Genomic DNA, 14046 nt, shown 5'->3' with positions numbered 1-14046 from the left:
CTGTTTACTACGAATGATCAGTATGTGGACATCTTCTTCTTCTTCTTCTTCTTCTTCTTTTTGCGCATTACCGCCACCTACTGGATTGTAACAGCTTCACTGTGTAAACTATTTGCAGTGTCCACCCAAAGTGATGCCATAGCATTAGTCCATTCTATAACCCAGACCCAGTTGTCTGAGTTGGTGCAACTCCTTCCCTCAATGTAACATCCAGATCCTCTCCAGAAATGTCCACAACATTCAAGAACCTTCTTGCAGCGTCCAGCACCATATTTATCCTTTCCGACTTCCCCTTTATTTCAGCCGCACAATTTATAACCATGGCAATAAATGCCAGAAATCGTTTCTTGTCCATTCTGATGCTCTGATCATTTCCATTTCCTTTCTTCTCCTTTTCCTTTTGCACTGCCACCATTTCACCGTTTCTCTCCATTCTCTTAGCAGCTTCAGCGTATGACAATCCCTTTTCGGATCTGATCTTATTAATTTTTACTTCCTTAATTCTTTTAGGACACTGTGCTGATCCCGTATGGTGATTTCCTTCGCAGCGCAGGCACTTTGCTTGCTCTTTCTCTACTTTGCACTTCTCCACATTACAGTTGTCCTTCCCACATCTTCTGCCTCCACTAAATACTGCAGCAACATGTCCATATTCCTGACAGCAGAAACACCTGAGAGGCGCTCTCTCATACGGACTCACCTTGTAACACACATAATCTAGATATACTCTTTCCGGCAATTCTCCCTCAAACGTCAAACACATCGAGTTACTGTCCTCCTTCTTCCCATTTCTGAATCTTGTCAGCCTTCTTGCCTCACACACCCCTTCTACCTCCCGAAATGACTCTCTACTGTCAGTGGCACGCCTCTTACTACTCCCCTTTTCTTTATTTCTGCTCCAAGTGGGAAGCAATTCACACTGCGATATTCTCTAAATGCACGAATCTTCAGGGCTCTAGCTCTCTGACGCTGTGATACACAGTCAATGATAACCATCCCGCTTCTTGTTATCCTAACCGATCTGACATCTCCAAGCTTTCCTTCTACAAACTTTCCAACCTCATGTGGATCCTTGAAAATGCTGTCTGTTGTCACAGCTACCATCCCGATAAGATACTTATCCTCTTTCTTCATTGTCTGACTGGATTCACTTGAACTGCTCTTCTTCCTTTTCTTTTTATTTTCAAATCCTCTCGAGTCCTCGTTTTCAATTTTGCGCTCCGATTCCTCCTGAAAATGCTTTCAAAATAAACATAAAAGTGCATGTATGACACACAGACTTGTAATAACAAGTTACACCAAAACATAGGTCAGCTGTATTTGGTGATGGAAATGTTGTATATATCCCATGGTATATCGTTAAAACAGTGTTGTGGATCATTTTAATATTTTTTTATGGCCTAATTTCCTCAGAGGAACTGTAGTTTGATTAAAGTTAGGCACAAAGTATACTTTGTTAACAACATTCAATAAACTTTGAAACAGTTTTCAGATTTAAATGACTTCACTTATCTAAATTCATTCACTTTAGTGTCCACATTGCCACTGGGAAAGTATTGATTAAATACTTTATTCAATAATGAATAAAAAAAAGTGCTGTTATTATAGAGTCGGTGCTCAGCAAATCTGAGCTTCAGCAGGCTCATACTGTACCAGCAAGGGGGAAAGGAAGTGAGAAGTCCACGAGGTGGAATAGAAACTTGAAGAACAGGAAGCAGCTGCTGCCAAGCCCCATTTCTAGGGAACATTTATTTTTATTTCTCTTAAAATTTAAATGAGCCATTACACTAACTGGAAAATGCATGAAATGTGAAAAAGCTTAAAGCCCAAATGCATTGCACTGCACTGCTGAAAAACCTGAAAGGTGAAATGTAAAACTGGCAGAGTTGGAAGCTGCATTACCTAGAAGCTAAGACCTGAAATACATTGCTAGAAAATCTGGAAGCTAAACTGCAATACTAGTTTAGGACCATTTAGGTTTGTCTGGCTTACAAAAACATCTGGAACAAATCAGCAAGAGCTCACTACAGTAACTCTGTAGCTCTAGCAGAACAAATAACTAGATACCAGGGCTCCCAGTGGCTCTCAGTTATTTCCTTCCACAGGAAAAGAAAAGGAGTTGCTTAGTGAGATAAGGTTTTTCACTTCCCACAGTCAGTGTTCTGCTGAGAATGATCACACCCCTGCAGTTTGATGTACATGGACTTGATTTTTTGAGTTGCTCTCAGAAATAAATTTTCCTGTCTTAAGGTATGTGCCTTTCAGCATTTTCAACATTTGCTTTTTATTGAAGAGATTAATCATTTATGTTTATCTTTGCCATACTCCAAGGAAGGGAACTGATAATGGTAGATTGAGGGCTTGTCTAAACAAAGTATTTGAGCAACAAGCCAGATTCTCTCATTTCTGGACTGTGTATAGCGTCATGGAACTTTTTTATTCAAGTTTGGTCCTGCAGTGCTTTTCTTTGATTTCTGTTTCAGCAGTCTGTGCAGATAGAAGACAAGAAGAATGTGGGACAGAAGAAAACTGCTTCTTGCTGCAATCGTTTTCACAGCTTTCTACTACAAAGTAAGTATTATTTCTCTCACAAATAGCTATTCAAAACTTGTTGTGATATTATGTTATATATATATATATATTCTCTTCTCTTGAAACTATATTTTGAATTCCATACTCAATTAAAGGTGACAGCAGAGAGCGTAAAACTACTGGACATGGCCCCAAATGCTGTAGATGACATGTACAGTGGATGCCGTAAAGAGGCCATGGAGAAGTTTATCCATTCAGGTCTGTTACAACAAGAGCAAAATGGAAATAAGGGATTCCAGAAAGCATGGAGTGAAAATACCCAGTGTTCAAAGCTGATCCCTGGAAAAATAAAAGAACACACTACTGCACTTTTGGCATATGCTAATGGAGATGAAGATTTTCAAAGGACCTTTGGCAATGCAGTGGAGAAATTAGGTGTAAATGTTAGCATCTATGAAGACCACTTCCATTTCAAGTCTCTTCACTTCCTGCTCATGGATTCCATGATGCTGATGAATCCAAAGAAGTGCAAGACTATGTATGCTCTCTCAGGAAAAAAATACACAGCAAAAAAGGGCTCAGAGGTGAGACTGGGAAGGTTCACCGTAGTTTCTTCAAGCTATAGTGAGCTAATTGAAATGGAAGATATGGGGGATCAAGTCGTCCTTAATATCACTTCTTGCTTCTTTGTCCACCTGGGAGACAACATTTGCAGTAATACGGATACAGCACTCTTATCTCCAGCTGAAGTGTTCACTGTGGAGGAAATAAAAAGAAAATGGAATGATGACGAATACACTGAGATTTTTTTGAAACACTTAAGACTAAAAAGCTACCATAACTGTTACATTTTTTCACGGTAAGACTCACATTTTCTTGATAAAAATTAAATATTTGCTCAATCCCATGATTATTAACAAACAGTTAGCTTGGAATTATGACGCCATATCTGATTTATTTATCAAAACTGTGTGTGTGTGATCTTTGGATGTTACAGAATCATGAATAATTGATGAATTGTTTGGCATCAAGTATTTGAAATAGATAAAGACCACATAGTTTTAGCCAAATGATGAATGTAAATTTAAACGGCTCTTCACCCAAAATAGTCCTTTAAAGTTCCACATAATGAGGAATAATGTATTTTAAAGCCCTTGAAAACCTGGTCCAAATCTTTAGTATTTCTCTAAAACATTAAATATTAATGACTAAATAAGCAACAATCAAACTTAGCGTATGAAAAAGAGAGTTTAACACTCTATAACCCAGATAATCAGCTTCTTAGAGGTTGTGACAAGGGGGTAGCTTGGGTTTCCGAAGAGGGCGGGGGGCACAATGAAGTCTGAGGTATAGACTAGAAGTATATACTAGTATTATAAATGTTCTTTTTTCATTTATATAAATTTACACCATCTAGCAAATACTAAATTATCATGCTTTCTATAATAATGTTAGTATACCAAAAAAGCATAAATTGCTATATTATAATGCTCACCAACCCAGTAATCACCTATAATTTCCTTGATAAATATTGTTATTATGTTGTATAAAAAATGCTTTACAAATAAAACTTTAAATAAAACTACCCTTTCCACTGTCAACAATGAACCTTTAAACTCAATAAATAATGTTTAATTTCTGTCTTTACTACAAGAGCTCTGTCTGTTACTGCATTATCTTTGATTGATGATCAAGTATTTGGCATCAGGAGAATTATCTGTAAATAAAAACAGCCAAATGATTTTTTTACCAGACAATGCAGAGAATTTGGGGGACTTTGTTCAGCCTTGAGTAGTGTCTGCAGTCGTCCTCACAAACTGCATACAGCCCCAACAACCTCCACCAAGAAGGCAGGGCAGTTTGTATGTTGCCAAAGAAAGTTGGCTAATCACTCGCTACTGCTTGTAAAGTTTAAATGCTGTGGGTGCATGGAAATAACTGAAGGCAACTCAGATGAGCATTTTAACATTTGAATCATTCTCCCATGATCTGGATTTTGGAGGTTGGACAGTAAGCGGACTGAGTTTAGTGGTCTTTTAGTGAATCAGTCAAACTGAAACTGATAAACTGAGCAGGACAAAAACAAGATTTTGAAAAGTGGACATTATGCCCTTGTATGTGGGTGTGGTTTGATCAGATTTGATTGGTAGTGCTGACAACAGCAGCAAACAACTTTCATCAGATTTTAATTCAAATGTTGTTAATTTCTTTTTTTCCCCAGCGGAGCCCCATCCACTTTGAACCAGTGAGAAAAGCACAGAGAATACAAAAAATATAGAAATCTCTCATGTGAAATTATCAAAACTGTTCTAACTTTGGCAGAAACTTCATGGGGGACCACCTTGCTCGTAGTATTAAGCTGACTGACAAACTAGGTTTTCGGGGCCTTAAAGATATTTTGATTTTACTATATATTCTCTATGCCAGCATATATTCTAAGATATTCATCTCTCTATATTTGTTTCCATCTCTCTAGGGCCCCAGCTGATGTCTCCACCCTTTGGCTTGTGTTGGTGCTTGCGGCTTTGTTTCTTTTTTTCTTCAACTGTTGAGCAAAAATAATTTGCATCTCAGACTGCTCTGGAAGTTATTACAACACAAAACTCTGCTTTGTTCGGTACGACTGAGCAATGAACAGTCTGTTCTGCTGTGATGTCTGCCAATCAAGGTGCTGCAAGCTTTTGTAGTTGGCTGCAAATATATATATTTTTTAATTACTTCTACCACATTTTGTGAATTATAAACTGAAATATTTTTTGTGAATTATAAACTGAAATATTTTCTTCTGTTATCAATATTTCTGAGATAAAGCAATTTCTTTTTATATGCAACATGCAACAAAGGTCCCTGGCTGGACAGAAACTGAGTACGGGGGAGTATGTGCAGTTCATGGTCAGCACCTTAATCCCAAGGCTTTTTTCTTTTTTTAGGTAGCAAATGTACATTTTTAAGTTGAACCAGCTTACAATGATTAACAGTGTAGTCACCTGTCGACCTTACTACAAGATCATGAGTGTTGAGATGCTGCTCACAGCATCCAGTGGTTATTGTAAAATACTGTACTTCCAGTGTATAACTGCTTCTAAAACCACACTATGTTGATTTAATCTCTGTTTTCATCCATGCTAAATAAACAACATGTAAAATGTAGGAGAAAAAAGACAGATTTGGAGTAAAACAGTGTATCAGTGTACCATCATTGGTCCATACCCTACAATAACGACACATGTGTTTTCTATCATTACACATAATTGAAATAAAATAGTTGATCATACACAGAAGCAATGTTTTTATTGTTTTTTTACATCATAATACAACAACAAAACACAACTTCACCAATATTTTAACACATACTGTATGTATACATATATACAACACATATATACACTTACAGTAAACAGTAGCTCTTACAACAGCCCCCCCACCAAAAAAAAACAAAACAGCACATGCTTTCTCCAACTAACAGAAATGACAGCAGCAAGCACTTGTGAATTTACATTCTGTCATGAAATGCAGGTAACATCCAACCTGGATTGTTTAATCTCAGTGTCACTATAGATTTAAAGATATCATCGCTGGTAGAGCAGCATTACTACTGTTCATATCCACTGAGTAATGGTGTGATGGCATTAAATACCGTGCTACATGATTACAAAACAAAAACAGTCCAATCAGCATGAGCGTCCAGTGGAGACAACTAATTGTCTTTATTATTGGGCTCAGAGTTGAGTCTTGACCTGTGTCCTCGGGAGCAAGTGCTCTTGTCTTTGCTGAGGATGCTGGTATCGACCCGAGAGAGGGTGCACATGCTGCTCTGGTGACCCGGTCGAAGTCTTGTGTTTTGAAGTTCCAGCTCATCGTAGCTTGAGACCCGAACAAAGGGACACCAGCGGAAAACCCGCTTGAAGCCGGCGCGGAACCTGCACCCAAATCAGCTGACATGTAATGATCCTGCTGTGTTCATGTACATACTTACATGTGTGTTTTTGGGTTGTGGGTGAGACTTAATTTGTACTCACCTGCTGTTGAGGCAGCAGTAGATGATGGGGTTGTACATGGTGGAGCTCATTGCCAGCCACATCATTGACAGGTAAACCTGCTGGATGTACTTCCACTTGCTGAGACGCTTGTTGAGACCCGTCACAATGAAGTAGACATGATAGGGCAGCCAGCAGAGGGCAAAGGTCACCACCACAATGATCATCATCTTCACCACCTGCAAGAGAAAGGAGAGAAATACTAGAATTATTAGCAGGACAGCACTCCAATTAGACACCTTTCCTCAGCATACAAACAAGCACAGGTGTGCTTTAGAACACAATGAAGTGCAACGATGTAGACAATAGCGGGTGTCATCTGCCAAAATATAATCAAAATAAAGGATGTAGTCGGAGCTCACAACATGAAAACATATACCTGAACATAATTGTAAGTAAATAATTATATTTATATACATTATATATAATATTATATAATTATATTATATATATAAAACAAGACAAGGACAAATCGCCATTAATGCCCGAGGGATTTAAGTACCAAGGTAATCCCCTACGGAGCATCTGAGCCAACTCAATGCACACTAAATGTAGCTCATTTACACTGATGATAAGCACTGAAATGTCAAGTCAAAGTTTATTATAGCCACACAAAGTATGTTTCAAGTAAAAAATAAAACAGTAATAACATTAAAATATCTGGCCACTGGAGATTTCTCATTGTAATTTTATGAGAGAAATGAACCATAATCACCTGTTTTGGGTTTGTTGTTCTGTCTGTGCTTAACTGACTAGCAACACAAACCTTTTCACTGCCAAATAATTCTGTGACAGCAATGTAAAATGCAAAAGAAATATACACTGACTCAAGCAAACAAAATCTGCTATCATACTGAATTACAATGCAAAGGTCTTTGCTATTGCAATACAATATTAAAAAACACATTTTAACCTAGCTTTCTAGTTTTGTATGACAGCAAATCACTTTCAGTAGATAATAGGAGCCATAGCATCTCCTCCATTAAAGCTGCATAGATTTAATTTGGGTTTTTTGATTGTTTTTGCCATTTGGGTGCCGCGAAACAAGCTGTAAACACAACTTCTGACATATCAAATTATAAAGTTACGGCAAACATGTTTGCAAGCATTTGCTTATTTTCCCCTTCTGCAGACACAGAGAAACATTAGCATTCATTTCCAGTTGAGTTTGCGACCACCTGATGAATGTAAGTCAAACATTCACGCTCCTTTCAGCTGTTTTTGGTCTCCACCAACTCCTGAGAAAAAACACCTGGCTCTTTAGCCACTAAATGCTTCACTGTGTTCAGCAGCTAGTTGCTAACTGTGTCTGGTGGCATACAGTGAGTTTATTAGAGCCTGCTGTGGTTGAAAACAAGGTTGATGAGTAGTGACAGTGAGACTACGTCTAATTTTTCAAATTACGTTTTGTGTAGGAAACGACTTGCAGCCACACTAGCGTTTCCAGGTCATTTCTGTAGAGACCTATGTTCACAGCTAAACACCTGAACAACATAAAAATGGCTAAATCTCTTTTCAGTTGGCAAAAGAAAAAACTGCATCACAGCCAACATCTGGTAAGAAAGGGGGGACACACAGCCCAGCGGACCAAATTATTATTTTATGGTCGCAACGTCATCTGACAAAAATCTACATAAACACAGGTTAATGACAACAGCTGTGTATTCGGTTATATCGACAATTAAAATGATCGATCAGAGAGAAGGTCTGAGGGAACAGGAAGTCCCTAACTTTACTGGCACACAGCCCCCCGACCTTCACTGGGCTGGCTTACAGAGGCGGGTTTGGAAAAGCTTAAGCCGTACACAATGAAACACCAAGCCTTTTAAGATTTATATACTCTGGAGGCGGGTTTGGAAAAGCTTAGTTTTTTGGGCAAGAAAAACGCTGTTATAGTCTGGACGGAGTGCTGAAACGGAGAGAAAAAGATACGTTTACAAATTTACTCGGCTTAGTGTGGACGTAATCTTTGCTAAAACACTCCACGGAGCAGAGTCGGGTCACTATCAAGGGATAATTCAGCTTTTTTCACATCCCATTGTTTTTAAAAACGTCCCCTCCCTGCACTGTGTCGACATCGAATTAAGGAAGCTAAATGCCATTTCACTGTGATTTTGAATGTTTGATGCCATGGCAGCTCTTTATATGCACATTGTGTCTGAAGTCGTGAGTATGTTGTCTGTTTTTCCTTCATTCTCATCACAATGGCACAATGTTTCCATTCAGTGAGTCCAGAATGACCGTATGGAGAGAAGGAAAGGTCAGTGATGACGCACCAGACCCAGCAGGCTCCAGGTAGGACGGATGAGAGAGTGGCACAGAACTCATCAGTGTGTGTCGCAGCACAATGCAAAGCTGTGGGGGGTTAAAAGGAGCAGGCGGCTATTATACCATCACCAGAAGCTCATCTGCTAGACGGAGATGAGAGACTTCCTCTTATCTCCAGCCCAGATAGCATCTTGTCTGGGCCTTTCAATCACGCCTGACATTGTCTTGTTGATTTGTTTCCTGACATTTCTAAATCTCTTATCTCTCACAGCTCAATTTTGGAAGCAATCTGAGCTTCTGATGATTATTTTTTTCTATAAAACCCTCTAAAAGATTGCAAATGGCAAACCTGCCTCTGTCTCTATTTCTGTGCACTGAATGTGTGTGTGTGTGTGTGTGTGTGTGTGTGTGTGTGTGTGTGTGTGTGTGTGTGTATGTTTGTGTTTGTGTTTGTGTGCTTCTTACGTTATTACACTCATTTTACAGAATAAATATGAGTTAAATTAAGATGAAATTCATGGGTGTAATTCGGCCATTGTCAAAATTGTGACAATTTAGGGAAATATTTACATAATTAATTATTAAAGTTGAATCCAAAACATCCTTTATCACTGACTTCCGCAGCCTAACCCTGTCTAACGCTGTCTCTTTGAATAATCCGACATGTTAACTGCAGTATTTGTGATGTTTATCAATAAATTATATTCTTTAGCGTTAATCCCGGGGCTGTCGAGATAGATGCTCGTCCTCACAGCTGTGATGACCTTAATCCCTGTTTAACCCAACCCTCACAGTAGCTGCTGCAAAGCACACTGCAGTCTGGCTGATGACGTCTACAGTGGAACAAGTGGATACTTTTCTCTTCTTCTAGGCTGCAGTTGCAACTGAACAATAAGTTATGTTTACAAAAGTCTATATTAATACACGACAACATAAAGTGCACTTGTACTAACTGTTTCTCTGTTTGTGGTTTTCAGATAGTAAAGTGTGAATTACCTTCACAGGACTGAACTAATGTGCTCATTTTACTGATTGAAGTGGTCCACAGTGTTTTGTCATACTGCAGACCTGATTGCATTTTTTAGTTGCCTGTGTAATGTGTGTCACTTTTTCCCCAACCAGCAGAGGTCTTTCTAAACATGTTTTGGTGTCTCTGCTCCTGGGAGATTATAATGCAATAAAAAAGAGAATACATTAAGGTTTCTCTTTGTTTTTTTTAATTTAAGGTTAGGGTTAAGATTTAGTTGATATTCTTGTTGCCATTTCTTTCTTAGTTTTTATTTTCTGCAGAGAGGGAACCAGCTTGAAAACTTTTCTTTGTAAACCTTAGTAACATTTAGCCTACTGAAGTTTGTCTTTTCTGCTTACTTTTCCTTCTCAAATAAAGGCTCCCAATGTGCAGATGCTTTCCAACAAAGGGGCTTGAACCTCAGTCCATCTCCCTACATGTTTAATCACACTTATACGAAATCAGAATCAGCTTTATTGGCCAAGTATATGTACACATGTGAGGAATTTGACTCAGATTTCATTACTCTCAACTCTCACAGAAAACAAGGACGACAAAGCTGAACAAAGATAGATAATCATAAACATAGAACAATTATTCACATACAAGTAGGTGAAAAAATAGATGTGTATATAAATATGTATGTATGTAAAAAGCAACAATGCACAACAACATACAATGTCTATATAGTCAAGCTGTTTCTGTAAATCACAGCAGCGTATCAGCAAAGACTGTCCTTAGACAAGTAAAAACTGTCTTAGTAGACTACCAAGTAAGTAGAAATGTATAATCATATCTGGCAGTTATACGCCATTTTGAAAACAATCTTGACTTGATTCATAATTTACATTTGAGCAAAAACCTTAAGTACATGTGTACATAATCTGGTTACGAATACACTTGTATGCTTCCCCAACAAATACACAAAACTAAATAGAAAAAGTGTAAATGCATTAAATAAATGTGCCGTTTACCTTCCTTTTAGCCCTGAGCTGTCCATGATAGTTATCAGATGAGTCTCCTGGGATCTCCCCTCCCCACAGAGTCACCCCCACGATGGTGTAAGTGATGCCCATCACCACTAAGGGCAGCATGTAAACCAGAACTGTCACTATGATGTGATACCTGCAAAAGTGGAGAAACACATCACCAGTATATTTATACAAGCAGGATGAAGACAGGCATATCTAGAAGTTAATGATTACATAACCAGATGATGCATAGAGAAATATACATACAAGAAACAGAATTACAGCCCAGTTTTGCCATGATAATGATGATGGAGCTTGACACAAGATAGAGAAAAAGTGTTTGTCTCTCAGTGTTCTCACATGAAGGGGTCGTCAGCCGTGCGGGGCCAGGCCACGTAGCAGAGGGTCCTGCCGGGCAGAGCTCGGGTGGTGGAGAAGTAGCAGAGAGGGAAGGCCAGAACCACAGCCAGACTCCAGATACAGATGATGACTCCTGTGGTGGCCTTCGCAGACAGACGAGGCTTTAGGGGATGGATGATGGCCATGTACCTGCAGGTCAGAGGTCACAACATAGGCCTGAGCTATGACTTTGTGCTGGTAAATGCAAACATGCAAAACAGCAGTTTCAGTATGTTGCACACTTAAAAACAAACCTGATACATAAACTTGGGGGTTTATAGGCATGGCTATTTTCACAGCTGGCATTTCACACAATAGGTTACAAGTTCAAAGCTGTTTAATAATAAAATGGGTCAAGAAAATGTCACACCACCTTTTGAAATTACAGCACTGAAAAGACGATCATTAGTGAAACTTCTATTGGTCATCACTGATTTCCCACTAGGGTATACATGTATTTTTTTGTGCTCAGGCATCTTAAGCATGTATGCTCTGAAGTACACTAGATGTCACTTTTCATTGAAGTTGTGGTAAGTTAAATCGGTGATTGCCATTTTTTAAAAGGATGCATTTGTTTCAAGTTTTCAAGTTTTATACTCACATGCAGACATCACAATCTTCAACTGAAAGATGGTTTAAATTTAGGCTAACTAGGCTATTCTTAAATAAGTAAAAGAATACTGACCTGAATGTATGAGTTCATTAATTCAAATGATTGTAAAACGTAAATTGTAAAATATATCAAGTTGTAAAATATTCGCGAGGCGTGCAGACACTTTTATGGAAAAAGAAAAAGAAAACAGAATAAATGTAAAAAATAAAAATAAATTCTCACTAATAAGACTTCCATGCCTTCTGTATGATATTATCTTCCTCATACAGTCCCTACCTGTCGATGGCTATCGCGGTCATCGAGTAGATGCTGGCGAACACAGCGGTGACAGGGAAGAAGTTGTGAAACCTGCAGTACACTTCTCCAAAGTACCACTCTCCGTGAGCCGCGTAGATGAAGTTGATGAGCGTGTTGAATGCAGCCATCGACACATCGGAGAAAGCCAAGTTCAGCAGGAAATAGTTGGTGACAGTTCTCATCCGCTTGTGCGCCAGAATAATCCAAATCACGATCAAGTTTCCGAAAACCGCCACTGCCAGCACAGTGCTGTAGGCCACGGACCACAGCGCGATGCGCCACGCCGGCTGCACAAACTGGTTGGTCAGATTTCTGGTTGTGTTGGACCCATTCCGTTCAGAGGCCATTCCTCAGGTGTCCTCAGTCGAATCTGTTTCAGTCCGCTGCTGGCAGGCGACATAAATCACTTTGGCGAAAGTGTTAACATGTGACCAGTGAGAGAGAGTGGTCCTGATGCAGCCACTCCCTGCCATCACTCGCAGATGCAGTGGAGAATAAAAACATAAATGCAGTTTCAGATTACTGTGTTCTTTTTCTTCTTTTTTTTGCCTGGCACAATCCTTTTTCAGATAAATCTATCAAAGGCTGACAATCTGATATAAATGGTAAATGGACTGTACTTATATAGCGCCTTTCTAGTCTTTCTGACTACATATATATATAATGTGATTATTATTACTCGTGCATTAATGTAAAAGCAGGACTTTACAGTTGTAGTTGGTTGAGTTGAAGCTATTTTAAAAAAAATGTATCAGACTGCAACTAATGATTATTTTCATTATGGATTAATTTGCTGATTTTTTTCTATTCATTGATGATTGGTTTGTAAAAACTGTGAAAATAGTGAGAAATGCCGTCACAATTATCCAGAGCCCAAAGTGACATCTTCACAGTGCTTTGTTTTGTCCAAACAACAGTACAAACATCGAACATCATTAAGAATAAATTAAGATTATTAAAAGGAAAAACAGCAAATCCTGACATTTGTGAAGCTGAAATCATGAAATGTTGACTTAAATGATCAAAATAGTTGCCAATTAATTTTCCGTCAATTGACTACATTTTAGCTGTACTTTTATTTACTGTTGGGTAGTTTAATTATAACAAAGCATAACATAATGCAGCATATTTTATAAGCTTTTCATGTGTTTTGTAAGTAAACATCTTAATTTGTAAAGTAACTTCTAACCAAAAGTGTATAAATGTAAAAAGTACAATATTTCCCTCTGAAATGTAATGGGGTAGAAGTATAGAAAATACTCAAGTAGAGTACAAGTACCTTTACTTATGTACAGTACTTGAGTAAATGTAATTATTGTAAATTTGAGATTACATTAAATGACATCCATCTGGCAAACATTTAGTCCAAAACAAGTTGCAATAAGTGCATTCTTCTTCTTCTTCTCCAGTCCAGCCCATGAGACTATTAGATACTATTAAATACTGTCAAATAATGACTTTGACTTTTAAAAAAATGTCCGATCCATTTCATTCCAAAGGGAAGAAACTGTCATGTCCTGCATTAGAGAGTCTGACAGTGATACAGTTAATCCTTAATAGCTGTGCCATCAAAAACGAAGCTTAGCTTCTGGATTTTATGTAGGTTTGTCTGTATTATGTAATTGTAAGCTCAAAACAGAGAAGTGTAAAGGCCATTAAGTCTTTTGATGAAATGACTCTCTGAATGTTTCTTCAGAGAGTCATATTCCTTCCTTCATGTTTCACTTCCACAAGTATCTACAGAATCTCCAGAGTCTGTTTTCTCTCTGCGGGCTGAACAAACTCATAACAGACAAAAGGCGAGAGATGATCCAAGCTATTGATTCAAGCTTACATGGTGAGGCACAAAAAAGGAAACTTTAGTAAACAGAATACTGCAACCATAGATGGATTATTAGACAATGGTCCCCTGGGCACAGA

General features: G+C 38.4%; 2 protein-coding genes across 4 annotated transcripts; one reads left to right on the top strand and one right to left on the bottom strand.

Moving 5' to 3' along the window:
• Window positions 1-2096: 2096 nt before the first annotated feature.
• On the top strand, window positions 2097-5813 carry si:ch211-145b13.6 (ecto-ADP-ribosyltransferase 5). Of its 3 annotated transcripts, none has more exons than XM_044189156.1 (4): window positions 2097-2250; window positions 2487-2571; window positions 2688-3116; window positions 5009-5813. In XM_044189156.1, exons 2-4 carry the CDS (start codon window positions 2512-2514, stop codon window positions 5018-5020), a joined length of 501 nt encoding a protein of 166 aa, XP_044045091.1. In that variant the 5' UTR covers window positions 2097-2250; window positions 2487-2511; the 3' UTR covers window positions 5021-5813. The 3 variants fall into 3 exon arrangements, with proteins under 3 accessions (XP_044045091.1, XP_044045089.1, XP_044045090.1); XM_044189154.1 differs by having other exon boundaries at window positions 2098-2250; window positions 2688-3391; XM_044189155.1 differs by having other exon boundaries at window positions 2138-2250; window positions 2484-2571; window positions 2688-3391.
• A 275-nt stretch (window positions 5814-6088) lies between these two features.
• On the bottom strand, window positions 6089-12593 carry tacr3l (tachykinin receptor 3-like). Its single transcript, XM_044189153.1, has 5 exons — window positions 12106-12593; window positions 11178-11366; window positions 10821-10971; window positions 6552-6748; window positions 6089-6452 (listed from the first exon to the last, which is right to left on the bottom strand). Exons 1-5 carry the CDS (start codon window positions 12471-12473, stop codon window positions 6230-6232), a joined length of 1128 nt encoding a protein of 375 aa, XP_044045088.1. The 5' UTR covers window positions 12474-12593; the 3' UTR covers window positions 6089-6229.
• Window positions 12594-14046: the final 1453 nt, after the last annotated feature.

Source organism: Siniperca chuatsi, linkage group LG3 (genome assembly GCF_020085105.1).
Source record: "Siniperca chuatsi isolate FFG_IHB_CAS linkage group LG3, ASM2008510v1, whole genome shotgun sequence".
NCBI classification, from domain to species: Eukaryota; Metazoa; Chordata; class Actinopteri; order Centrarchiformes; family Sinipercidae; genus Siniperca; species Siniperca chuatsi.
Note: the sequence above shows the minus strand (reverse complement) of the source record. Positions and strands in the feature narration are given on the sequence as shown.

What these genes read in the sequence shown, in the direction of transcription:
- si:ch211-145b13.6 (XM_044189154.1), top strand. Translation starts at nt 2,512, where the DNA reads ATGTGGGACAGAAGAAAACTGCTTCTTGCTGCAATCGTTTTCACAGCT. An exon ending in TCACAGCTTTCTACTACAAA is followed by an intron (nt 2,572 to 2,687) that starts GTAAGTATTATT and finishes ACTCAATTAAAG; the next exon opens with GTGACAGCAGAGAGCGTAAA. An exon ending in AACTGTTACATTTTTTCACG is followed by an intron (nt 3,392 to 5,008) that starts GTAAGACTCACA and finishes CCATCTCTCTAG; the next exon opens with GGCCCCAGCTGATGTCTCCA.
- tacr3l (XM_044189153.1), bottom strand. Translation starts at nt 12,473, where the DNA reads ATGGCCTCTGAACGGAATGGGTCCAACACAACCAGAAATCTGACCAAC. An exon ending in AGCTCAGGGCTAAAAGGAAG is followed by an intron (nt 6,749 to 10,820) that starts GTAAACGGCACA and finishes TTTCTCTTGCAG; the next exon opens with GTGGTGAAGATGATGATCAT. An exon ending in TACTGCTGCCTCAACAGCAG is followed by an intron (nt 6,453 to 6,551) that starts GTGAGTACAAAT and finishes ATTTGGGTGCAG; the next exon opens with GTTCCGCGCCGGCTTCAAGC.